Genomic DNA, 26,554 nt, shown 5'->3' on the forward strand with positions numbered 1-26,554 from the left:
TTCCACCAGCATTTTGTGTGTGTTGCTATTTATTTATTTATTGGCCTACGTCATGGAATAGGCCCTTTGAGCTGCACTGTTGTGTTACTTCTGTTTAAATGTGATATCACCACACACACCACTTGGTAATTACCCAGTTTAACCCTAGCTTAATCACAGGACAATTTACAATGATCAATTAACCTACCAACTGCTACGTCTTTGGACTGTGGGAGGAAACTGGAGCACCCAGAGGTGCTCCATGCAGTCACAGGTAAAACATACAAACTCTGTACAGACAGTGCCAGGATTTGTACCCAGGTCGCCAGCTCTGTAATGTGTGCTACCGTGCTGCCCCCATCAGTAAATATCTGTAAAACTGCACCTCCGATTGCCTAATGCTGTCTCAGAATTAATATGCTGTAGACCTTTGTGTGTAGGTCATCAAAGTGAGCTCAAGTGCACAACACATGCTGAATCAGTAGCACAATCAATGCATGTAATTGTCAGTATTCAGAAATCTCTGGCTTGTTCTGTCATCATTCAGCTAATTTTTATTTTCTTTACGGGTCTTTGGAGTACCAGAAGTACATTCTTGGAATAATGTGAAAACAGAAGTAGGTAGACACTTTATTTAAAAAATGGAATGTAAGATTATGTTAGGCAGAAAGATTTATTGAGCTGGCTGATTGCATCCTCCCTGCTGTAGATATTTTAGGTTCAGCACCATGGTGATGTTGTTAAAGCTCCAGGCATTTGGCGTTCAGAGTTCAATTCCGGCATAAAGGAACTTGGAAGACCCAGTGAGTATTTTAACTTTCCCTGAAATTTAACTTGCAGATTGAATTGGTGGTAATACATTAGTATTAATTTTGAGAGGACTGGAATATAAAAGCAGGGGTGCTGAGGCTTTCATAAGGCATCGATCCGGCAGCATCTGGAATAGTGTGAACAGTTTTGGCTAAGAAAGGATGTGCTGGTATTGGGGAGGGCCCTGAGGGGGTTTATGAGAGTGGTCCTGGGAATGAAAGGGTTAATGAGTGCTTGCCAGTTCTGTGCCTGCACACACTGGAGTTTAGAAGAAACTTACTGAACATGGAAAAGCCTGGATAGAGTGGATGTGGCAAGGATGTTTCCTATAGTGGGAGCATCTAGGAGCAGAGGGCGCAGAATCAGGATAGGGGGGGGCATCCCTTTACCACAGAGATGAGGAGTTTCTTTAACCAGAGAGTGGTGAATCTGGAATTCATTGCCACAGATGGCTGTGGAGGCCAAAGTCATTGAATATATTTAAAGTGGGGGTTGGTGGGTCCTTGACTGTTTATTTATTGAGGCCCTTCCAACCCCTCAAGCCACACTACCCAGCAATCTCCTCACAACCTTATCCCAGCCTAATCCACAAGAACCGATTAACCTTCCAACCAGTACACCTTTGAACTGTGGGAGCAACCCAGAGCATGTGGAGAAAACCCACAGGGAGAACGTATAAACTCCTTACAGGCAGCAGCGGGAATTGAGCCCGGTTCGCTGGTACTGTAAAGCGGTGCCACGTGATTAGGAAGGGTGTTAAAGATTATGGGGAGAATGGGGTTGAGAGGAAAAATAAATTGGCCTTGATGAAGCAGATTGACGGGACAAAATGGCCTAATTTTGCTCCTATGCCTTGTGGTGTGAGAAGTTCATTTTGTTATTTTGTCTATATAATGTGCTGCTAAGGGAAAGGTAGTGTTGGCGCGTGGCCTAGTGGGCAAGGCATCAGACTAGTAACCTGAAGGTCACTGGTTCGAGCCTCAGCCTAGGCAGCATGTTTGTGTCCTTGAGCAAGGCACTTAATAACACATTGCTCTGCCACAACACCGGTGCCAAGCTGCATGGGTCCTATTGCCCTTCCCTTGGACAACATTGGTGGCGTGGAGAGGGGAAGGCCTGCAGCTTGGGCAACTGCCGGTCTCCCATACAACCCTGCCCAGGCCTGCTCCCTGGAAACTCCAGGCGCAGATCCATGGTCTCTCAAGACCGACGGATGCCACAACAACAAGGGAAAGGGTGAGGGACGTGACCAGCAGCCAAAAAGAGAAAGGCTGAGCCAAAAATGTTGATGGGCAGAATTGGCCAATTCTGATACAGAAAGGAAAAGTGAGTATGTTAGGGATCTTCCAGTAAGATGACAGCATGTTCGGACACAGTGACCTCTCTGGGTCCAACCAAGGGTGCAGTTGTGTGTCACAGTCACAAGACACTGCTGGTTACCAAGTGCTGCAGGTCTATCCAACTAGCAAGATTCTCAATAGCGATGGAGCTGGATTTGACGTGTGCCATGTTGCAGCCTGCCTCAGCCACCCTGGGAAGAAGGTATCAGGGCAGCTCAGGGTCCAGCGGACAGTGTGAGTGACCGTCCTGGACGTTTTTGTTGTGATCACAAGACCCTGTTGGACGTTGGTAATATGGAATGCTACGAGTCTGATTCACTGTTTCGTTGGTGAGACCGATGGCTGGGGAGCTGCGTGGTTCTGGCTGTTGCGTGGACAAGGCCCTCATACCTTGGGGTCTCCTGTTGTGGCCACCAAGTAAGGAGATGCCAAGGCTGGCGTTATGCTGCTGGATTCAGTACCGGATTTGGGGCTGGCGCTCTTCAGCCGGTGCTGCCCCCAGTGTTCGCTTTGTGGATTACATCTGTCTGTGGCTGAACTGAGCGACATGAGGAGCTGCTATGGGCTGTTCTTGCAGAAACGTTGCTCCAGGCCAACATCCTTGCACCAACAAACTACAGCCGATGACAGTCAGGGACTTGGGCTATATTATTGTTAATTTTTAATCTGTCTGTTCTTTGCTTTCGTAATTATATGTGCTGTTGGTACTGTGCTCGCAACTTGGCCCCAGAGGAACACTGTTTCGTTTGGCTGTGTTCATATGTATGACTGAATGCCAATTAAACTTGAACTTGACTTTGATACAAGAGTCCTACAAGCTGCTGCATGCCCAGGCAGCAGAGATCTTGTTCTTCTAGTTCTCGACTTTGTAGCATCGGTTGTGAATCCTCCCTTTGAATTGTCGTCCTTTCCAATGGATTGTCAAGAGAGAGTCCCAGACGGATGATTTCATAGTGGTTCTCACAGTGACTGCCAGACTCGTTCATGCCCTGCCCTGTAGCTGTGTGAAAAATTACACTTGACTGTGCTATTGATCGACTTTATTGTTTGAGACCCAGGTGTTGTTTAATCCACGTTTAAATGGTGGATGAGTAAGAGACTGAGAGTTAATCATCAGAGGAGGTGTCACCAAGAGAGAGAAATCAGGGAAACCATCTGTGCAACTTGTATGTCACACAATGAAAGTCCAGCTCCAAGTTAGTTAATTAGATAGTTCATGTCGAACCTGTCTCTTTTTTACCAGATAGCTGTGTCTCATCACTAGAATTTCCAGCATCTGCAGATTTCCTTGTGTCTGTTCTACCTGGCAAAAGGTTACTTCACAGAAGGTATCGCAACAATAACCTTGTATGCAATATCCGCAAGACTAAGGAATTGATTGTGAACTTCAGGAAGACAAGGATGGGAGAACACAAACCAATGCTCAATGAGGGATCAGCAGTGGAAATATTGAGCAAGTTCCCAGGGGGTAAAAAATTTCAGAGGATCGGTCTTGGGCTCAACTGATTGATGCAATCACAAATAAGTTACATCAATGGCTGTACAGCTTTAGGAGTTTGAGGGGATTTGGTATGTCACCAAAGACTCAAGTAGATATACTGGGCAGAATATTCTGACAGGTTACATCAGTGTCTGGTATGGAGGCTGCAATGTGCAGGATTGAAAGAGGCTGCAGAAAGTTGTAGACTCAGCCAGCTCCCATCAGGAACACAGTCCTCTCCACCATCGATGACATCCACAAACGATGGTACTTTAAGAAGGCAACATCAATCATAAAGGATCCTCACCATCTGGGACATGGTTTCTTCTCATTACCACCATTGGGAAGGAGGTACAGGAGCCTGAAGACTCACATTCTACATTTTAGGAATACCTTCTTCCCCTCCATCAGCAGATCTCTGAATGCTCCATGAACACTAACGCGTTATTCCTTTTTTGTATTATATATTTATTTAGTTCTGTAACTTACAGTAATTTTTATGTTTTGTACTGTACTGTGGTCACAAAGCAACAAATGTGTCTAGGTAAATGTATTATTAATGTACATAAATGTCACCATATACTACCTTGAGATTAATACACACAAAATGCTGGAGGAGCTCAGCAAGTCAGGCCATATCTATGGAGAGGAATAAACAGTCTATCTATCTTTCAATATTCAGTAGGTTTCAATGAGGTTCCCCCTCATTCTTCTAAACTCCAGTGAGTACAGGCCCGTTCCCATCAAGTGTCCCTGTTGAAGGGTCTTCGATGTTTTGCAATGATTTGGCATGTCACTTAAAACTTTGACAAACAGTTATCATGTATGGTGGGAGTATATTGACTGATTGCATCAGGAAGGAGATACAAGTGCCTCAGGTCCCACACCAACAGATTCAGGAACAGTTGTTACCCCTCAACCATCAGTCTCTTGAACCAGAGGGGATAACTTCACTCAACTTCACTTACCGCAACACTGAACTGTTCCCACAACCAATGGTCTCGCTTTCAAGTACTCTTCATCTCAGATTCTCGATATTTATTGCTTGCTTATTATTTTGCTTGTTTTTTATTTGTTTGTTTCATTGTATTTATTGTGAATGCCCGCAAGAAAATGTAGCTCAAAGTTGTATATATGAACTTAGATAAATTTACTTTGAACTTTTTGAATTTTAAATGGTCAATGAGTCAAAGAACACTACCACACAGAAACAGCCCCTTTGGTCTATCTAGTCTGTACAGTACTGAATTGCCCTTAGCCCTCTGCTCTACTTTCTCTGCACCCACGACTGTGTGGCTAAGTACAAGTCAAATGCCATCTATAAATTTGCCAATGACACAACTATTGTTGGCTGAATTTCAGGTGGTGACGAGGAGACATGCAGAGTGAGGTAGATCACCTGGTTGAGTGATGTCATGACAACAACCTCGCACTCAACGTCAGCAAGACCAAGAAATTGATTGTGGACTTCAGGAAGGGTAAGTTGTGGAACACATACCAGTTCCCAACGAGGGTTCATCAGTGGAAAGGATGAGCAGTTTCAAGTTCCTGGGTGTCAACATCCATGAAGATCTATCCTTGGGCCCAACAAATTGATACAATTAGAGGCACAAGAGCAGCTATATATCATTAAGAGTTTGAGGAGACTTGGTATGTCAACGAAGACTCTTACAAATTTCTACAGAAGTAACATGAAGTAACTTCTAACTGGTTGCATCACCATCTGGTATGGGGAGGCCACTGCACAGGATTGGAGAAAACTGCACTAAGTTGCAAATTCAGCCAGCTCCATCATGGGCACTAACCTCCCCAGCACTGAGGACATCTTCAAAGTGCGATGCCTCAAAAAAGGTGCACCCATAACGAAGAGGTGTGAACAAGTTTAAAAATTTCATTCCAAGTATCCTCATCAATTGAAATCTGTAGGTCTTGTCCCCAGAGGTTTTTAATTTTATCTAACGAAATGTTTCTCATTTCCAAAAACATACTATAAATATTAGAAATAGATCCATTATGAAAAGGTTTCAGAGTAAAAATTGTATCAATTAGATTCTTATCTGGACATTTAGGAAATGTATGAAGTTGAGAACGCGAGGTCTCTAATTTGTAAATATCTAAAAAGGTGAGCTTTTACAATTTAAAGTGGTTCATAGAGCCTATATGACTAAAGATAAACTCTCTCGTTTTTACTCAGATTTTTCTCCTCACTGTAATAGGTGTAATGTCGAAGAGGCCTCTCTAATTCATATGTTTTGGTCCTGTCCACGGCTTGATAAATTTTGGAAAGAAGTATTTCATAATTTCTCAGAGCTTTTAAAAGTAAACTTTAAATCCAACCCTCTGACTGCCTTGTTTGGCATTGTTGGAGGAAATGATTTTACTCTTAAGCCAAATGATTTGCATATTTTGGCTTTTATTTCTCTTTTAGCCAGAAGAGTTTTGTTGCTCAAATGGAAAGATGCTGCTCCGCCTACTCATGCCCATTGGTTGATTGATATTATGTCATGTTTACATTTAGAGAAGATTAGGTGTTCTATTTCTGTACCTAGACAAGATCTTTTCGCATATGGGGACCTTTTTGGAACTACTTTCACAATCTTTGACTTGTTCAGCAATGATGATAGATATTATATGTTTGAATTTACAACTATATTCAGGATTTTGTTTTTCTTTTTTAACCAAATAGCTGTTTATTTTCTCTTTTTCTTTTTTTTGTTATGGGGTTTTGATTTTGTTTTAGGTTAGAATGAAATATACCTTTTCAATATTACATTAAATTTACTATATACAGATATGGGGCATCTCAACTTTGTTTCTGTTTTCATAATATCATAATGTTTTTGTATTCTTCCATGCAAGTAAACAATAAAAATATTGAAAAAGAAAGAAAAAAGCTGCATACATCATTAAGGACCCCCTTCAACCAGGACATGCTCTCCTCATTGCTACCATCAAGGAGCCTGAAGACACACACTCCCCTTCTCCTTCTTCTTCCCCTCCTCCAACAAATTTCAGAAAGGACAATAAACCTATTTGCATTACCTAACTATTCTTTTGCTCACTTTTTGCACTATTTGTTTAATCTATATACATATATACAATTGTGATTTATAATATTTTATGTATTGCAGTGTACTGCTGCTGCAAAACAACGAATTTCACATCATGTCAGTGATATTCTGATCCTGAATCTGCCTACTCCCAAAGCTCTCCATACCCCTTCCATCCATGCAGCTATCTTAATTTTTCTTAAATATTGAAATCAAACCCACATCCGCCACTTCCGCTGGCAGCTCGTTTCTCACTTGCACAACCCTCTAAATGAAGAAGTTCTCCAATGGTTCATAGCCAATCTCAGTGGAAAGAGCTTGGTTGCATTTACCCTATCTATACCCTCATAATTTTGTATACCTCTGTCAAATCTCCCCTCATTGTCCTATGGAACAGGGAATAAAGTCTTCATGTATTCAATGTTTCCCTATAACTCTAGTCGTGGTAACATCCTTGTAAATTTTCTCTGTACTCTTTCAATCTTCTTTCTTGTAGGTTAGTGCCATAGAAATATAAATTGATAACAAACACAGTAAGTGGTTAATATCTGAAGTAATTACAGAAAATTGGTGGAAGTAACTCACAAGCTTTGCCAGCACTAACGTATGTTAATACAAGCGCGTCCATTGTAATTTAGTGCGTTGGACACATGGTGGCAGTGTGTCACTACAGTACTGTGTGCATAGACTGAGATGTGCAGCTTTCCAAATAATTGATTTGGAGATATCACAAAGACCTAAATCCACGGTGACCATCAGCCTCCCATTTACAACAATCCCATATTTTATTCTTGCCACACTCCCATCAACTCTCACTAGATTCTTTTACAGACTAGGCTTGTTTTACACTAGCCAAATAAGTTTGAAGATCAATTGAACAATCCATCACTCTGCAGTCTCTGAGAAGATTCTAGGAGGTGTGCAGCCTCAAGACCTAGAAGCTTAGACACCACAATCGGCTCCATCTCGCCAATCGAAGCGTCAAGGAAGATTGAAACAGCGAGGTGAGTATCTGCGTGTGGCAGTCTCTCAAGGAAAGGTGACTGAATTCGAGTGACCTTTCTCCCTCGATTCTGTCAGAGAAGGTACCGAAGCTCTGGGCCTGTGATTTATGGATTGGACTGTAATTCAAAATATTCTGCGCTTTCTCCTTTCTTGTTGCCGTTTGCACGATTCGCTTTTTGTGCGTGGATGGGGGGAGTTGTTCATGTTTTTCTTTGAATGACTTTCATGGTTTTCTTTGTTTCATGGCTGTCTGGAGAAGTTGAATCTCAGGGTTGTTTACTACATATGTGCTTTGATAATAAATGTATCTTAAACCTTGAACCTACCAATGTACACATCTTTAGAATGTGAGAAGGAACAGGGGCAAATCCAGGGAGAATTATGCACACTCCACACAGACAGGAATGGAATTGCTTCTCTGGCACTGTGAAGCAGTGCCTCTGCCAGCTATAGCACTATGCCATCCTTATGCCATCATATTGAACTATGTAGGAGCTCTCTTGCTGACCTGTTCTAAAGAGGATGATTTTACCAATGAGAGATTGGAAAATGTTTCCATGCTTCAGGATAACGAGAAATCGCAGTGACCATCCAAGACCTGCTAGCAGGCACACACTAGATGCTGGAGGGACTCAGCAGATTAGGCAGCATATACGGAAGGGAATAAAACAGTCGATGTTTTGGGCCATTGCCCTTTATTAGGACTGGAAAGAAAGAGGGAATAAACCAGAATAAGAAGGCAGGAGGAGGGGAAGGATTACAAGCTGGCAGGTCATTGGTGAAACCAGATGAGAGGGAAGGTCTCTCTGCACCAATCCCAAACTCATCATTAAACCCGCAGACAGGAATACTGTTGTAATCTGGCGGACTGACCTCTATCTTGCTGAGGCCAGGCACAACTCTCAGACACTTCCCCTTGTTACCCCTTGAACAGGACCCCATTAAGGAACATCAGACCATCGTCTCCTGCATCATCACCGACTTCCTGACTCTCCTATCCACTGCCACCAACCTCGTTGTGCCAGCTTGTTTCCACCTCCTACCCAAGATCTACAAACCTGACTGTCCACATACCTGGACTCTACTTTGTTCTTGTTGGTTCAGTTCCTTCCATAGAACCATAGAACACTACAGCACAGTACAGGCCCTTCAGCCCTCTGTGTTGTGCCGACCCATATAATCCTTTAAAAAAAAGTACTCCACACTACCCCATAACCCATTTTTCTTTCATCCAGGTGCCTATCCAAGAGGTTCTTAAATACCCCTAATGTTTTAGCCTCCACCACCATCCCTGGCAAGTCACTCCAGGCACTCACAACCCTCTGTGTAAAAAAAACTTATCCCTGATGTCTCCCCTAAACTTCCCTCCCTTAATTTTGTACATATGCCCTCTGGTGTTTGCTATTGGTGCCCTGGGAAACAGGTACTGACTATCCACTCTATCTATGCCTCTCATAATCTTGTAGACCTCTATCAAGTCCCCTCTCATTCTTCTACGCTCCAAAGAGAAAAGTCCCAGCTCTGCTAACCTTGCTTCATATATATGACTTGTTCTCCAAACCAGGCAACATCTTGGTAAATCTCCTCTGCACCTTCTCCGTAGTTTCTACATCCTTCCTATAATGAGGTGACCAGAATTGAACACAATACTCTAAGTGTGGTCTCACCAGAGATTTGTAGAGTTGCAACGTGACCTCTCTACTCTTGAACTCAATCCCCTGTTAATGAAGCCTAGCATCCCATAGGCCTTCTTAACTACCCTATCAACCTGTGCAGCAACCTTGAGGGATGTATGGATTTGAACCCCAAGGTCCCTTTGTTCATCCACACTCTTAAGTAATTGACCATTAATCCTGTACTCAGTCTTCTGGTTTGTCCTTCCAAAATATCACTTCACACTTGTCCGGATTGAACTCCATCTGCCATTTTTCTGCCCAACTCTGCAGCCTGTCTATATCCTCTTGTAACCTTTGACCACCTACAGCTCCATCCACAACTCCTCCAATCTTCGTGTCATCCGCAAACTTACTCACCCATCCTTCCGCCACTACATCCAGATCATTTATAAAAATCACGAATAGCAGGGGTCCCAGGACAGATCCCTGTGGCACTCCACTGGTGACCGACCTCCAGGCAAAATACTTTCCTTCCACAACTACCCTCTGCTTTCTTCCTTTAAGCAAATTTTTTATCCGAACAGCCAAGGTTCCACTTATCCCATGCCTCATGACTTGCTGGATGAGTCTCTCATGAGGGACCTTGTCAAATGCCTTGCTAAAGTCCATGTTGACCACATCCACTGCCCTATCCTCATCAATTTCTTTTGTTACCTCTTCAAAAAATTCAATCAGGCTTGTGAGGCACAATCTTCCCTTCACAAAGCCATGTTGACTATCCATGAGTAGACTGTACTTCTCCAAATGCTCGTAGATCCTATCCTTAAGAATCCTTTCCAGTAGTTTGCATACCACCGACATAAGACTCACCGGTCTATAGTTCCCAGGTTGCTCCCTTTTTTAAACAAGGGAACTACATTTGCCATTCTCCAGTCCTCCAGCACTTCCCCTGCAGCCAAAGAGGATTCAAAGATCATAGCTAATGCTCCTACGATCTCTTCTCCCAATTCCCACAACAACCTGGGGTATACCATATCCGGCCCTGGGGATTTATCAATCTTAATGTTTTTAAGAAGATTCAGCACTATTTCTTCCTTAATGTCCACATCGTCCAGCCCACAGGCCTGCTCTACTTCGACCTCATCCTGATCAAGATCCTTTTCACTTGTGAATACTGAAGCAAAGTATTAATTTAGGACCTCCCCAACCTCCTCCGCTTCCAGGCACATGTTGCTCTCTTTATCCTTTAGCGGTCTCACCTTCGTTCTCATCATCCTCCTATTCTTCACATACGCATAGAACACCTTGGGGTTCTCCTTAATCCTACATGCCAAGGCCTTCTCATGCCCCCTTCGAGCTCTACTAAGTCCTTTCTTTAGCTCCTTCCTGGCTACCCTATATTTCTCATAAGCCCCTCCTACTTCCTGCTTCTTATATCTAACATATGCTTCCTTTTTCCTCTTGACGAGTTGCCTCACATTTCGTCAGCCACGGTTCCCTTTTCCTACCATTTTTTCCTTGCCTCAGTGGGACAAACCTATCCTGAACCCAGCTCAAGTGGTCCCTAAACTTCTCCCACATTACTTCTGTGCTTTCCCCTTTGAACATCTGTTTTCAATTTACTCTCACTGGTTCCTGTCTCATCCCTTCATAGTTAGCCCTTCCCCAGTTAAGCACTTTACCATTTCGTCTGATTTTATCCCTTTCCATGGCTATGCTGAAGCTAGGGGAGTTGTGGTCACTCTTACCAAAATGCTCCCCCACCAAGAGGTCTGTCACCTGACCAGGTTCATTACCCAGAACTAGATCCAGTATAGCCTCTCCTCTCATCAGCCAAATCACATACTGTGTCAGGAATCCTTCTTGAACACACCTGACAAATTCAGCCCCATCTTTCCCCCTTGCACTCGGGAGGTGCCAGTCAATATGAGGGAAGTTGAAATCACCCATAACCACTACCTTGTATTTCCTTCACCATTCTAAAATCTGCCTGATTATCTGCTTCTTGGTGTCCTGAGGGCTATTTCCTTCTTACCTACATCTATGATATTTCACATGCTTTTAATTACTCCATTTACTTTAAGTTCCTTGGCACTCAACAATTACCTTTCCAGCTCCTCCCAGTTTCTCCAGAGCCAAGGTATAGCTGTGGGCACCTGCACGGGCCCTAGATCTGTCTGACTTTTCATGGGCTACACGAAACAGTCTATACTTCCAGTCTATACAGGTAATGCTCCTCAACTCTTTCTATGCTACACTGATGACTTTATTGGTGCTGCTTTCTGCACCCATCCTGAGTTAGTCAATTTCATCAACTTTGCCTCAACATCCACCCTGCCCTCAAATTTACTGACACTACTCTCCCCTTCCTTGATCTCTCTGTCTCCATCTCTGGAGACAGGCTATCTACTCACATCCTTTATAAACCTGCTGATTCTCACAGTTATCCTGACAGTGATACAGGTGGATGCTTCCGTGGTGTCATGGATTATTGATTACCTGACTGGCAGACCACAGTACATGCACTTGCAACACTGTGTGTCGGAAAGAGCGGTCAGCAGCACTGGGGCTCCACAGGAGACTGTCCTGTCTCCCTTTCTCTTCACCATCTACACCTCGGACTTCAACTACTGCACAGAGTCTTGCCATCTTCAGAAGTTTTCTGATGACTCTGCCTTAGTTGGATGCATCAACAAGGGAGATGAGGCGGAGTACAGGTCTACGGTGGGAAACTTTGTCACGTGGTGTGAGCAGAATCATCTGCAGCTTAATGTGAAAAAGACTAAGGAGCTGGTGGTGGACCTGAGGAGGGCTAAGGCACCAGTGACCCCTGTTTCCATCCAAGGGGGCAGTGTGGACATGGTGGAGGATTACAAATACCTGGGGATATGAATTGACAATAAACTGGACTGGTCAAAGAACACTGAGGCTGTCTACAAGAAGGGTCAGAGCCGTCTGTACTTCCTGAGGAGACTGAGGTCCTTTAACATCTGCCGGACGATGCTGAGGATGTTCTACGAGTCTGTGGTGGCCAGTGCTATCATGTTTGCTGTTTTTTGTCATGAAATGTGTTAACTTAGCAATAGCAGTTCATTGCAATACATAATATAGAATAACTACCTCACTTTTTTTAATATACAGTATTTCTGTTTTTGCACGATTTTTAATCTATTCAATATATGTAATGATTTACATATTTATTTATTATTGTTATTGTTTTAATTATTTTTTAATTTATTTTTTTCTCTCTGCTGGATTACGTATTGCATTGAACTGCTACTGCTAAGTTAACAAATTTCACATCACATGCTGGTGATAATTAACCTGGTTCTGAATAAGAAGAAAAAAATAATAATCAATCAATTATAGTATACGTATATTGAATAGATTAAAAATAGTGCAGAAACAGAAATAATATATATTAAAAAAGTGAGGTAAGGTTCACAGGTTTAATGTCCATTTGGGAATCAGATGGCAGAGGGGAAGAAGCTGTTCCTGAATCGCTGAGTGCGTGACTTCAGGCTTCTGTACCTCCTATCTGATGGTAACAGTGTGAAAAGGGAACCTACCCACTTCCCTCTCACTTGGCTTCACCTATCACCATTAGAGTTATAGTTTGGAGACTACCCAGACAGAATATGAGGTATTGCTCATTGTGGCAGTAGAGAAGGCCATAGTCAGATATGTCAGAATGGGAATGGGAAGTCAAATCGAAATGGGTAACTACTTGTTGACAAACAGTTGTCACTATCCTCCAATCTGAGGTCATGAGTTTGTTAACATCTGATTTACTTGTGCTGAACCATAACTAAATAACATTATCTTGGCCATCAGTTACCCATACAGTTGGACTGGACCTGCTTCCTAATAGCTGACATCTCTTAGAGGAGAAGAAAGAGAGAGAGAGAGAGAGAGAGAGAGAGAGAGAAAAACTAAAAATTATACATCCCTTCCTTTTCACCCCGAGTGTGACACACATATGCAAAAAATAAAACAACATTCTGTAATTCCCTGTCATCAGGTTAAGATGCTATGTATTTTGTCTTGCTCTATCTTACTAGTCCAGCTGAGGAAATACTCAAAGTAAGTTGGATAATGACCCCAGAAAAGGGGCAATAATTCTACTGGGTGTTTTTATAGACCCCTCAATAGTAACAGGGATATCGAGGAGCAGATAGGGAGGCAGATTCTGGAGTGGTGCAATAATAATAGGATTGTTGTGATGGGAGATTTTAACTTTACAAATATTGATTGGCATCTCCTTAGCACAAGGGGTTTAGATGGGGTGGAGTTTGTTAGGTGTGTTCAGGAAGATTTCCTGATGCAATATGTGGATAAGTCAACTAAAGGAGAGGTTGTACTTGATCTGATATTGGGAAAATAACCTGGTCAGGTGTCAGATCTTTCAGTGAGAGAGCATTTTGGATTTAGTGACAACAACTGTATCTCCTTCACCATTGCGTTGCAGAGGGATAGGAGCAGACAATATGGGAAAACATTTAATTGGGGTAGGGGAAAATATGATGCCATTGGGCAGGATCTTGCAAGCATAAATTGGGAGCAGATGTTCTCAGGGAAATGCATGGCAAAAATGTGGCAAATGTTCAGAGAACATTTGCCTGGAGTTCTGCATAGGTATGTTCCACTGAGGCAGGGAAAGGATGGTAAAGAACCATGGTGTACAAAGTAGAAAATCTAGCTAAGAAGAAAAGAAAAGCTTACGGAAGATTCAAGGAACCGGCTACTGTTAGAGCTCTAGAAAATTACAAGGTTACTAGGAAGGAGCTTAAGAATGAAATTAGGAGACCCAGAAGGGGCCATGAGAAAGCCTTGACGAGCAGGATTAAGGAAAACTCTAAGGCATTTTACAAGTATGTGAGGAGCAAGAGGATGAGCTGTGTGAGAATAGGACCAATCAGGTGCAATAGCGGAAACATGTGCATGGAGTTGGAGGAGATAGCAGACATACATAATGAACACTTTGCTTCAGTATTCACCAGGGAAAACGACCTTGGCAATTGCGGGGATAACTTACAGCGGACTGAAATGCTTGAGCATATAGACATTAAGAAAGAGGATGTGCTGGAGCTTTTGAAAAGCATTAAGTTAGATAAGTCACTGGGACCAGATGAGATATACCCTGGGCTACAGTGTGATGCGAGGGAGGAGATTGCTGAGCCTCTTGCAATGACCTTTGCATCATCAATAGGGACAGGAGAAATTCCAGAGGATTGGAAGGGTGCGAATGTTGTTTCCTTGTTGAAGAAAGAAAATAGAAATAACCCAAGAAGTTATAGACCAGTGAGTCTGACTTCAGTGATGGGTTAGTTGTTGGAGAAGATCTTGAGAGGCAGGATTTATGAGCATGTGGAGAGACATAATCTGATTAGGGATAGTCAGCATGGCTTTGTCAAGGGCAGGTCATGCCTTACAAACCTGATTGCATTATTTGAGGAAGTAACTAAACACATTGATGAAGGTAGAGCAGTGAATGTAGTGTATATGGATTTCAGTAAGGCATTTAAAAAGGTTCCCCAAGCAAGTCTCCTTCAGAAAGTAAAGAGGCATGGGATCCAAGGAGACCTTACTTTGTGGATCCAGAATTGACTTGCCCACAGAAGGCAAGGGGTGGTTGTAGATGGTTCGTATTCTGCATGGAGGTCAGAGACCAGTGGTGTCCTGCAGGGATCTGTTCTGGGACACCTCCAGTTTGTGATTTTTATAAATGACCTGGATGAAAAAGTAGAAGGGTGAATTAGTAAGTTTGCTGATGCCACACAGTTGGGGATGTTGTGGATAGTGTGGAGGGTTGTCAAAAGTTACAGTGGGACATCGATAGGATGCAAAACTGGGTAGAAGTGGCAGATGGACTTCAACACAGATAAGTATGAAGTGGTTCATTTTGGTAGGTCCAGTTTGAAGACAGCATATAATATAATTGGCAAGACTCTTGGCAATGTGGAGGATCTGTGAAATCTTGGGATAGGACACTCAAAGCTGCTGTGTAGGTTGACAGTGTTGTTAAGAAGGTGTATGGTGTGTTGGCATTCATCAACTGTGGGATTGAGTTCAAGAGCCGTGAGCTAATGTTACAGCTATGTAAGACCTTGGTCAGACCCCACTTGGAGTACTGTGTTCAGTTCTGGTTGCCTCATTACAGAAAGGATGTGGAAACTATAGAAAGGTGCAGAGGAGACTGACAAAGATGTTGCCTGGATTGGAGGGCAAACCTTATGAGAATAGGTTGAGTGTACTTGGCCTTTTCTCCTTGGAGCAACAGAGGATTAGAGATGTATGAGATGATGAGAGGCATTGATCATGTGGATAGCCAGGGGCTTTTTCCCAGGGCTGAAATGGCTAACACAAGGGGGAATAGTTTTAAGGTGCTTGGAAATAGGTACAGAGGGGATGTCAAGGGTAAGTTTTTCACACAGAGTGGTGGGTGGCAGTGGTGAAAGCGGATACAACAGGGTCTTTTAAGAGACTCTTAGATAGGTACATGGAACTTAGGAAAACAGAGAGCTATACGTTAGGGAAATTCTAGGCAGTTTCTAGAGTAGATTACATGGTCGGCACAACATTGTGGGCCGAAGGGCCTGTAATGTGCTGTAAATTTCTATGTTCTATGTTCTGTATGTTCCATGTTCTGTATTACCAGGTTATTGCTAATTTGTCCTGGCCTTTTAAGAAAGCAAACTAATTATTCTAAACAAGGAGACGGTGGTCAGTGCAAGATTAATTGTTATTAGCACAGAAAATTAGCAGGCGAGTGAACGGATGCAAATTTTGATATTAAAATAGAAGAAATCAGTAAGAGGTGTGAGGAACTCTTTTTCAAAACTTTTGACACCGGAAATGTGACTGACTCAAAACGTTTATATTGAGGCAGGTTTTCTGTCCTCTTCCTCTCCCTGTTAGCATTGAAGTTCTGTTTTGAAGCTTTTAGAACTATTTATGTGGACCTACATTAGCAACTTCATTGCAGTCTAGCAAGATCTTTTATTAATTGAAAACATAATACGGTACAAATATGTACTGAGGTAACTTGTATCCTAGCCTGAAGTTCTACAAACAGGATCTCCAAGCAAGAGCATTCACCTGGAACAGCATTGTCACCCATACCTATTCTAGCCAGTACAGCTGGGAAACATACTCCTCACAATCACTGTGAAAGTACAAGTTCTGAGTATATTTCAGTTCAGTTATTAATGTGGTGGTAGTAATCATTGGTGTTGCTGCTTCTATTGATCTCTTTGCATGCTGTTGTCATGATGGGTCCTGCCCTTCGACAGCACAAGACCATAAGATATAGGAGCAGAATTAGACCATATGGCCCATTGAGTCTGCTCCACCACTCCATCATGGCAGATCTGTTCTCCCCCTCAACTCCCAATCTCATGCCTTTTTCCTATATCCCTCCATGTCCTGACTAATCAAGAATCATCAACTCAACTTTAAATATACCTAGTGACTTGGCCTCCACAGATGTCTGTGGCAACAAATTACCACTCTCTGCTAAAGAAATTCCTCTTCATCTCCCTTCTAAGTGGCTGGATCCTCTGGTCTTAGACTCCCCCACCATAGAACACATCCTCTCCACATCCACTCTATCGACATTTGAGAAGATTTCAATGAGGTCACCCCTCATTCTTCTGAATTCCGGTGAGTGCAGGCCCAGAGTCATCAAACACTCCTTCTATGACAAGCTTCTCAATCCCAGAATCATTTTACAAGGGGTGATCGATAAGGTAGAAGGAGTCAATTTTAGAAAACCTAGCACATTTATTTTCAAACATCGTCTCCTCCTACATTTGCACACTTAGTCCAGCGGTCGTGGAGCATACGGATCTTGGACCTCCAGAAAGTGTCCACAGCATGGGTGATTGATAAGTTTGTTGCCTAAGGTAGAAGGTGGTGCTCTTGTTACATGCACATGCAGGTCAACTCTTTGAGTGATTATGTAGAAAGTTTGAAATTAATAACTCATCTCCTACCTTAGGCCACAAACGTATCAATCACCCCTGAGGAGTTATTAACTGTGCCCTCTAGTCTGGATGCCCCCATCATAGGAAACATCCTCTCCACATCCACCCTATATAGTCTACTTAACATTCGGCAGGTTTCAATGAGATCCTCCCCCCCCCCCCCACATTCTTCTAAATTCCAGTGAGTACAGGTCCACAGCTGCCAAATGCTCCTCATATGTTAACCCCTTCATTCCCGGAATCATCCTCTTAAAACTCCTCTGGACTCTCTCCAATGACAACACATCCTTTCTGAGATTTGGGACCCAAAACTGTTGACAATACTCCCAAGTGCAGCCTGACTAGTGTCTTATAAAGGCTCAGCATTAACTCCTTGCTTTTATATTCTATTCCCTTTGAAATAAATGCCAACATTGCATATGCCTTCTTTACCACAGACCCAACCTGTAAATTAATCTTCAGGGTGTCTTGCACGAGAACTCCTAAGTCCCTCTGCACCTCTAATGTTCAAACCTTCTCCCCATTTAGATAATAGTCCGCACTATTGTTCCTTTTACCGAAATGCATTATCATATATTTCCCAATGCTGTATTCCATCTGCCACTTTTTTGCCCATTCTTCCAAATTGTTGAACCTGCTGTAATCACATTGCTTCCTCAGCATTACCTACCCTTCCACCCATCTTCATATCATCCGCAAACTTTGCCACAAAGCCATTAATTTCATTATCTAAATCATTGACCAACGACATGAAAAGTAGCAGTCCTAATGCTGACCCCTGAGGAACACCACTAGTCACCAACAGCCAACCAGAAAAGCCCCTTTTATTCCCACTCACTCCCTCCTGCCTGTCAGCCATTCCACTATCCATGCCAGTACATTTCTTATGCCATAGGATTTTATCTTGTTAAGTAGCCTCATGTATGACATCTTATCAAATGCCTTCCGAAAATCCAAGGAAGTGACATCCACTGCCTCTCCTTTGTCCACTCTGCTTGTTACTTCCTTGAAGAACTCCAAGAGTTTCCCTTTACAGAAACCATGTTGACGTTTAATTATGTTATCATTAGTCTCCATGTACCTCGAAACCTCATCCTTAATAATAGACTCCAATGCTTTTCCAACTACTGAGGTTAGCCTAAGTAGCCTATAATTTTCTTTCTTTTGCCTTCCTCCCTTCTTAAAGAGCGCAGTGACATTTGCAATCTTCCTGTCCTCTGGGACCATGCCAGAATCTTAAAAGATCATGACCAATTCATCGTTATCTCTTCAGCAATCTCTCTGAGGATTCTGGGATGTAGTCCAAAGGCAACAGTAAGAATGTCTTGGTGTGCTGTGTGCTATGTTAAAGTGGTTGCAAGAGAGGCAATGCAGGTGAAAGAACCTACTTGCACTCATGCAATACCTGCATGTCCTCTTCATTGCCTACTTAACAGCAATGATCCTTATTTCCTTGTGGCTGAGGAGGTACATGTTCTGCACCAGGGTTCTCAGATGGAGCACCAGTGCAAACATGAAATATAAATGGTAGGAGGTGGTCCGTGGTAGAAACTTCAAGAGTTAATCTTCCTGGACCGGGAGTGGTATTGGAAGGAATTCAGTGATCTGAGTTGATTTGACAAGGGGAGTGTTCTAATACTACTAGTTACAACCGACAAAGAGGAAAGTTAATGTGCCCCTTTGCAGAGGGATAAACCGTGCATCAGTTGGGGTTTGGCCACATAGAGTTTGGTTGAGTACTCTGGTATTGGAGCATACCTGGGAAGTCCACTGAAGATGAAACAACAAGCAATCTGCTAGAAGAGCTCAGTGGATTGAGCAGCATCTGTGGGAGGAAAGAGATTCTCAATGTTTCAGGTCATAGGGTTTCAATACAAGATGTCAACAATTCATTTCCCCTACAGATGTTATTCAGTCCACTGAGTTCTTCCAGTTGTGCTTCAGTTTCCAGCATTAATTGCAGACTTTTCACAGGAGCTTCATTAGAGCCTAAGGCACATTTTTCTGACTGGAAAATGGGAGCACCTCACTGACACTTTAATGGAGCAACCTACCTTTGGACAGCCAAAGTCTACATTCCTCATGCCAATCACAGTTCTGGTTGGGATCCCAGCTGCTTTCAGAAAAAGTAAGATACCAAGCTAACAGCCAAGTCCTAAAGGTCTCGAGAGAATGCCTGCCTTGCTTATGAGGCAGTTCAAGTAGTTACCATCACAGTTCTGAGCATGGAAAGAAATATCAACTGGAGAGCAGTAGAGCGTTTTGTCCAAAGTGGTAGAGGCAGTTTTCATTCTGTGCTGCCAGGCAATCACTGAGGTGTGGTTTAATGTATTGCAGAGAATAATGAAAAATCACAGATTAGCCCCTTAAGGAAGTGGATTGCAATGAAAATCAGTTTCTCAGAAAGTGCCTCACAATGCTTCTAAAGCAGAAGCTTATGATACCCATTTCCACTTCAAATAAACACATAGACAAGATACCTGTACAAGAGTTTTTAAAGAGGAAAAGCCTTTGCACTGGGGCAGTTCCACTCTTTTGACCTCAGAAGACCAAGTCCAGTGGGACGAACAAGCCTCACAAACTGGGGTCTTCCTTGGTTGCGGCAGATGACCATGACATCTTCCATGCCTCGTCATGCCCTTCACTCTCCACAGCATTGCAGTACCGCCTTCCTGGCCATTATATCTCACTGTAGATCTCATCCGTCTTCCTGGCCGTTATATCTCACTGTAGATCTCATCCGCCAAGTCTGCCAGAGCTGACTTTGCATGCTAGGACGGACAAGACCCTATCTCTCTGGGGTATGCGGCCCACTGGCTACCCTCACCTACATAGATTAGCCCGCCTGTTGAAGCGGTGTACCGGGGTGTGACTGCTATCACATACCTACAGCTACTTGGAGCCACAGTTGAGAACTGAGTGCTGGTGGGGACCAAAGGTGAGTGAGCTGCCCTAGAATGGACACAACGCCCCTTCACTAGAGGTACTATCCCTCCCTGGAAACCCCATGCACCTCACTTCACATAAACAATACATGATAAATGAAACCATATCCTCGGGGTCCTAAATATCTAAGATATAAAGTGTGCTAGTAAATACCGTGCATGGAAGTGCCAGGGAGAATTAGGTGAACTGCAGAATCAAGCAACCTAAAGTTTCTACAGTTAATGCACATAATGTGTATCCAGGCTCAAACATCTGTGGTTTCACTATATATAGACGCACTGCACTGAGTGGCACGTCATACATTCATACTTCCTATCGTGTCTAACGGAAGAATCGCTGTACTGGCAGAAATTTCTGTCTCATCAAACAACTGTAATACCAGCACCCTCACTACCCCCTTCCCTAACTCCATGACCTGTCCAGACCCAGACCAGGATTCTTTGCAGCCGGGATCACTGATCATGTAGACAACCATGGGATCCAGGATCAAGTAAGAAATTCGCTTTCAAGACTAGATTGTAACACACTCTTCCTTAATCTTTCGGTTTTCTTCCCTTCTCTGTGATTGTTGTGCTAAGCTGATGCTCGGTGGCCGATAGCTATTCGAAGAAAAGTACTGTTCTGAAGGAAAGGAGCTGAAACCACAGCCTTGCTGCTGTTTCAAATAACTGTCCCCAGAAGTAAATTTAAACAATGATTTCCTTTGGATTGTTTTAAATGTATGTTCTCACACATTTCTCACTCTTTGCCAGTTAACGTAGTTAAGCTCTGCAGAGAACAGGGATCAAATTGGTTCAGGGAACTGAGTGATGACAAAATGGTTGCTGAGGAAAGGAAGTTAATGTGAGATTTCTACCTTCACTGCAGATTTATCACCTGGTAGATTTCAGATCAAGTTTGTACCGTTGTGTACATTTTGTTCTGTCTAATGTGTTTGTAAGGAAGTTCAAATGATTGTAAGTCTAGTTTATCTGACACAAGTAGTTCCACGCAAAATTAAATCATCACACTCGGAGCTCTGAAATCATTGAAATACCACAGAGGGCGGATGTTGTACAACCTTCAGTGAAGTTTGTTGCTGGCCTGTTTCTGGACATGTTACTTTGTGGCTTGCTATTGCTTAAAATTTATTTGATTTCTCTTTCCCCCAGTTCTGACAAAAGGTCTTTAGCCTGAAATGCTAACTCTGTTTCTCTCTCCATAGATGCTGCCTGAGCAGCTGAGTGTTTTCAGCATTTGTTGATTTAATTGCAACTTATTTCTAAGTCCTTTGCTTTGTCAGGATTTTATTGAACCAAGTAAAAGGCCACCCCATTCTGGAAGGTATTTTGGTAATACGGAGAGCAGAAAAGAATGAAATCTTCCTTTTGATTTTATCAATGCTGTTATAATATGAACAATATCACTAGACATATGGAGCTGGTAGATATAAAGATAATAAAAATGTTTATTTGGAAAACACAAGCTGGCAGCCTATTGGAGAGAGACAGAGAGATTCCCTGACCCAACACTGTAGCACATTTTTATATGTTAAAGAACAAAGGTAAAAAGACAATTTCTATAGAGTAATGCCCTCATAATGCTTCTTTTGAGTTACATATATTTTTCAAATGCCTGGATCTTCCTACCAACACACCCAAAATAAGTGTTAATTACTGTCATACTCATGCAATGGGGTGTTGACTGCATTCATGCATCTGCAGACATTCAGTTAAGTGCCTGTTTCCTGGTTCTAAGGTGCATTTTAAATTTAATCTACAATCCATATTCAGATCTGAAGGCTGGTTACTGAAGTCAATGTTCACTATATGTCTTAATCCCCAAAATACGCCCTAACAATGCCATTATACGTTCTGATAATTTTATTTGTCAATCAAATTTTTTTCTTTTCTTTCCCCCCCTCTCTTGGGCTACAATGTTACAAAATTCTTCCTTCAAAGATTCTGAACTTGGCAACTCCCCAGTTGGATTGTTTTGACTATTTATCTTCAATTTATTTATTAAAATTGCTGACAATCTGCACACTATTACTTGCTTTCCCTTGCTTGAGACATAATTATCACAGATTTATGGACATCCCACCTCTCCCGGAAGTTCCGCATATTGATGGCGGCTCCCTGACAACCTCAAATTATACACAATATCCCAGAAATCGAATTATTTTGTGAGAGAGAGGGAGAGGAAGAGGAAGAGCGAGGGGGAGCATCCTGATTGGTCTCTCTTCGTGCTAAGTAGACCTATCAGTTTTCTCTGTGGGTGGGCTTTACAGTCGACCTCAAAATTAATGACAGTGTGGCTCGCTGCACTGTTTGCAACAGTGACTTTTCTATTGCCCATGGTGGGTTAAAATGTAAAAGACATTTGAAGTGAGTTTAACAGGTGTCATTCATTCATTCATTAGCATAGCTAACGTTATTTAAACTAGCTGGCCAGCTGCTCAGCAGCTACTCTATTGATGTCCTATGTGATGAGGCCAAACGCCCTGTAGACTTGCTTAAAGTTGTAATAGAATTAAAAAAAACTCTATGATAATATAATGTAAGTACATATTTTAATGTCACATTTTCTGCATATACCCAACTTGGTTTACAGATTAGACAAAATCACTAAACAAAGTATTACATACACCCTTGGAGGTCGACCGGGGGGGGGGGGGGGTTATGGGATTGCAGGGAGCGGGGGTGCTACCTCCCTGAAATGAGTTTTTGCACGGTGGGATGTCTGGATTTAACAAAGGCTATCAATTGAAGAGATTTCTGATACTAATCTATCCTCTTCCTTTATTAGACATTATAATGATTTTCACTGAATTATTCCCTTTGCAGAGTTGATCAGTTTTACTTCCAGGTTTATTAGAAGACTTTTTCAGATCGCCAAAATTAGTCTTGAAGTTTGCAACTAATTTTAGAGCAGTCTTACTGAACATGAACTGATTAAATAGTTGACTCAAAGCTAATTTTACACAATCCAAGATTCAAGATGCAAACCATCATCTTCCACCTCTTCCCTCCGGCTGACTTCGGCTGATATGGAAGAGGTGCTTAAAATTGGCTCTAAAATAGCAGGGATTCCTTATTTTGGTATCCTATGTACTATGTATGGTAATCAGGTGAGAAAAGGACAAGACCTTCCCCTAATCCATGCCTCCATCTTCACCTTTCCACACCCCTCTCCCTCCAAAACTACCAGTCATCTATGTCTCATTCAGATATGAAGTAGCTTCTTGAGATTCCCATAAAGAATGGAAGCTGAATTAAACCAACAGAGCAGCCACTTAAATCCCATTCTGTTAAATAAATGACACCTTTAAGTTTGAACTGAGCTCCAATCTGTACCATATGAGCAAAATTAAATTTAACTAACCATAAAACTGCGATTTTGTTGATACAAAGAGAAAATTTAAAGCAGTTTTGTCCCTAATTTTGGTCTAATATTGATCTGCTGAATTGCCTGCTTCTATTTCAATGAGAAGATCAAAAGATTGTTTAAAGAGAAAGTCTAACTTCATTAATTGTTTACATTAGACAAGTCCCAGTTTAGATTCACACTCTGATTCTTCACACCTTGGGCCTCACCAAACTCACTCACATTGAAATTCTGGAGCACAGGCAGCAATGGACACAAAATCAAAGTGTCAGAATAGATTGTCGTACTTTATCATTAGTTTCCTTTTGAATCCAATTGTTTACATCTTTATCCAGTCAAAACTGATGTCCTGGATGGAATCTTCGCCTGCCTGATTGCCATGACAGTTCTTCCCTTGTGTGATTAAAGTATGAATGTAAATGAATTAGGAGCATCACTACAAGCCTAATTCCATTCTCACCTGATACCTACATATTATTTACGTTATTAGTGATTAGAACCAATAGATCTCTCTAATGTGTCTCATTCCCATCGTATCCCAGCTCCCCAGTTCAGCTGACATGGCATGAAGCAGAAACTGAGCTGCATACTATGAAGCTCCCTTTACTTGTTCCTACTTGTTCAGTTTTCTCCTTAGGGTGCCCTCAGGTGTGTTTCTCTGGTTCTCTACATTTCCTTTCACTTCTCTCTTTGTGCTTCTGTGGGAAGCTTTGTTCCTTTTCTTGATCTGTTCAGTTCCCATTTCCTGCCTCTACTTTTTACAGATTCTTTAGTATGAGATTTCATATAATTTTCTTCGATAGGTTTTATTTGTTTTTTATCAGAACGCCTGCATTCTTTAGCTAAGTCTCCCTGGGTAAGGGGATTGGTTTAAAGGAGTGAGTGGTGAAGGAAAGGCCAATTTGAGGCCTGGAAGACAGCTCTTAAAAGCAAAGATGTAAAGGATGTGGTTTGAGCAAAAGTCCAGGTGTTGATGGAGTGACTCAAAGATCAGCCAAAAGTAACGGGGTAGTGTGATTAAATTGTGCCATAATTCAAGTCCAAGGTCAAGTTTACTTATCATTCATCCATAGATGAATTTAGTCAAATGAAATAACACTCCTCCAAGGCCAAGAGACAAAACACATTGACATAGCACAAGGTGTGAAAATGACGTGAAGGAATATGTGACTGGCTCAGTGCCCTCTGTGCTCCCTATCTCTGTAATCTCTCCAGACTTCAAGGTCTTTGACCATTTTTCTTTAACCTCTGCACCTCTACATTTCTCTCTTTATGTGCACTTCAAAATCTACCTCTTTGTTCAGAATTTCTGCAAATATTGTTTGAGTTAGTGTGTTGTCATGAAGATACACATTATCATGTTCAAAGTAAAGCATGGTGTTTGTAATTTCCCACCGAGGATGAAATGAAATGCTGTTTAAAAGGGGTTCAGGCCCAGAGCATATCGAAGTGAAAGAGACCGGGTCCTAATGTGAGGTATGACCCGGAATTTGGACAATTTAAATGCTGGGCTGGATGGATTGAAAAGGCCGGGTGTCAGGACCAGAGGCGAGGGTCAAGCCAGTTCTGCTCACTGCTCCACGACTGTTCTCTACGACACTAAGGCTGAGGCTGTGGCCTGCTCCAGCTGATCCACACTCATGTCTATGGGTTACATTTTGCTGCACTGTGTGATGAACTAAGGTTTAAGGCTGTGGGCCTGCTCCTGCTGCTCTGGGCTTCGTGTCTATGGACTCACTTTAGTTCTGAATGCTGTTGCTTGCTTTTATTGTTTGCACGATTTGTGTTTCTCTCTCTCGCTCTCGCTCTCTCTCCCTCGCCCTCTCCCTCTCTCTTTCTCCACACATCATGTGGTTGTTAGTCTTTTTTAAATGGATTCTGTCTGGGTTCTTTTTTGGGTCTGTGAGGAGATGAATCTTAAGATTGTATAATTTATACATACTTTGATAACAAGTAGTGAAGGTTTTGGCTGCTCATCTCAAAGAGGGCCTTTCATCAATGAGAATGACAAAGAGCCCATCATCATTGGCTAGGGGCATAGCAGGTAACAGAGGATTTCAAAGTAGGCCTGGATCTGGCTGGATTCAGATTCACATGCACGTAAGCTCTGGCAGGGTTTGCAGGCCATTACATCCAACAAAGCAAACCCCAATATCATGAATGGCAGTGATGCCTCAGTACCAGATGATCTCAATGTCTTTTATGCCCGCTTTGAAAGGGAGAATTAAAACCACTGCTATGAGGGTTGCTGCAGCATCTATGATCCTATGACCCTATGATCTCTATCTTGGAGGGAGAACCCTCATAAAGCAGCTGAGCCCGATGGAGTACCTGGCAAGGTTCTGAAAGCCTGTGATAACCAGCTGTGGGGGTACTTAAAGATATCTTCACTCTCTTATTGCTACAATCAGAAGTTCCCACCTGCTTCAAAAGGGCAACAATTATACCAGTGCCCAAGAAGAGTCATGTGAGCTGCCTTAATGACTATCGTCCAGTAGCACTCCCATCTATGGTGATGAAATGCCTTGAGAGGTTGGTCACAGCTAGAATCAGCATCTATCTCAGGAGGGACCTGGACCCACTGCAATTTACCTATCGCTACAATAGGTGTACAGCAGGTGCGATCGCAATTGCTCTCCGCATGGCCTTAGATCACCTGGACAATACAGATACTATGCAGGATGCTGTTTACTAGTGCAACATTTAACACCATCGTTCCTACTGTTCTGATTGGAAGGCTACAGAAGCTAGGCTTCTGTACCTCCCTATGCAACTGGATCCTTGACTTCCCAACTGGAAGACCTCAATCCATGCAGATTTAAAATAACATCTCCCCCTCATTGACGATCGACACTAATGAGCCTCAGTGATGTGCGCTTAGCCCTCTGCTCTACTCTCCCTATACTCGCGACTGTGTGGCTAGGCACAGCTCAAATGTCATCTATAAATTTGCTGCTGATTGTTGGCAGAATTTCAG

The 26,554-nt window shown here is 42.5% G+C and overlaps 1 protein-coding gene across 6 annotated transcripts in view; it reads left to right on the forward strand.

Annotated features, from left to right (window-relative positions):
* Nucleotides 1–26,554, forward strand: part of LOC132406514 (DENN domain-containing protein 1B-like) — a 127,184-nt gene that overhangs the window by 585 nt on the left and 100,045 nt on the right. For 2 of the 6 annotated variants that reach the window (XM_059992291.1, XM_059992292.1), the window contains exon 2: nt 4,972–5,087. Coding sequence is in view for 2 of the 6 variants with exons in the window: in XM_059992288.1 (XP_059848271.1) it covers nt 20,685–20,701 (17 nt within the window). In the remaining 4 variants the exon portion in view is untranslated. Of the gene's footprint in view, nt 1–4,971; nt 5,088–7,603; nt 7,664–20,546; nt 20,702–26,554 lie in introns of those variants that run through there. The other 4 variants (XM_059992288.1, XM_059992289.1, XM_059992290.1 and 1 more) reach the window with 3 other exon arrangements.

The sequence above is a fragment of the Hypanus sabinus genome, chromosome 16 (genome assembly GCF_030144855.1).
Source record: "Hypanus sabinus isolate sHypSab1 chromosome 16, sHypSab1.hap1, whole genome shotgun sequence".
In the NCBI taxonomy this organism is placed as follows: Eukaryota; Metazoa; Chordata; class Chondrichthyes; order Myliobatiformes; family Dasyatidae; genus Hypanus; species Hypanus sabinus.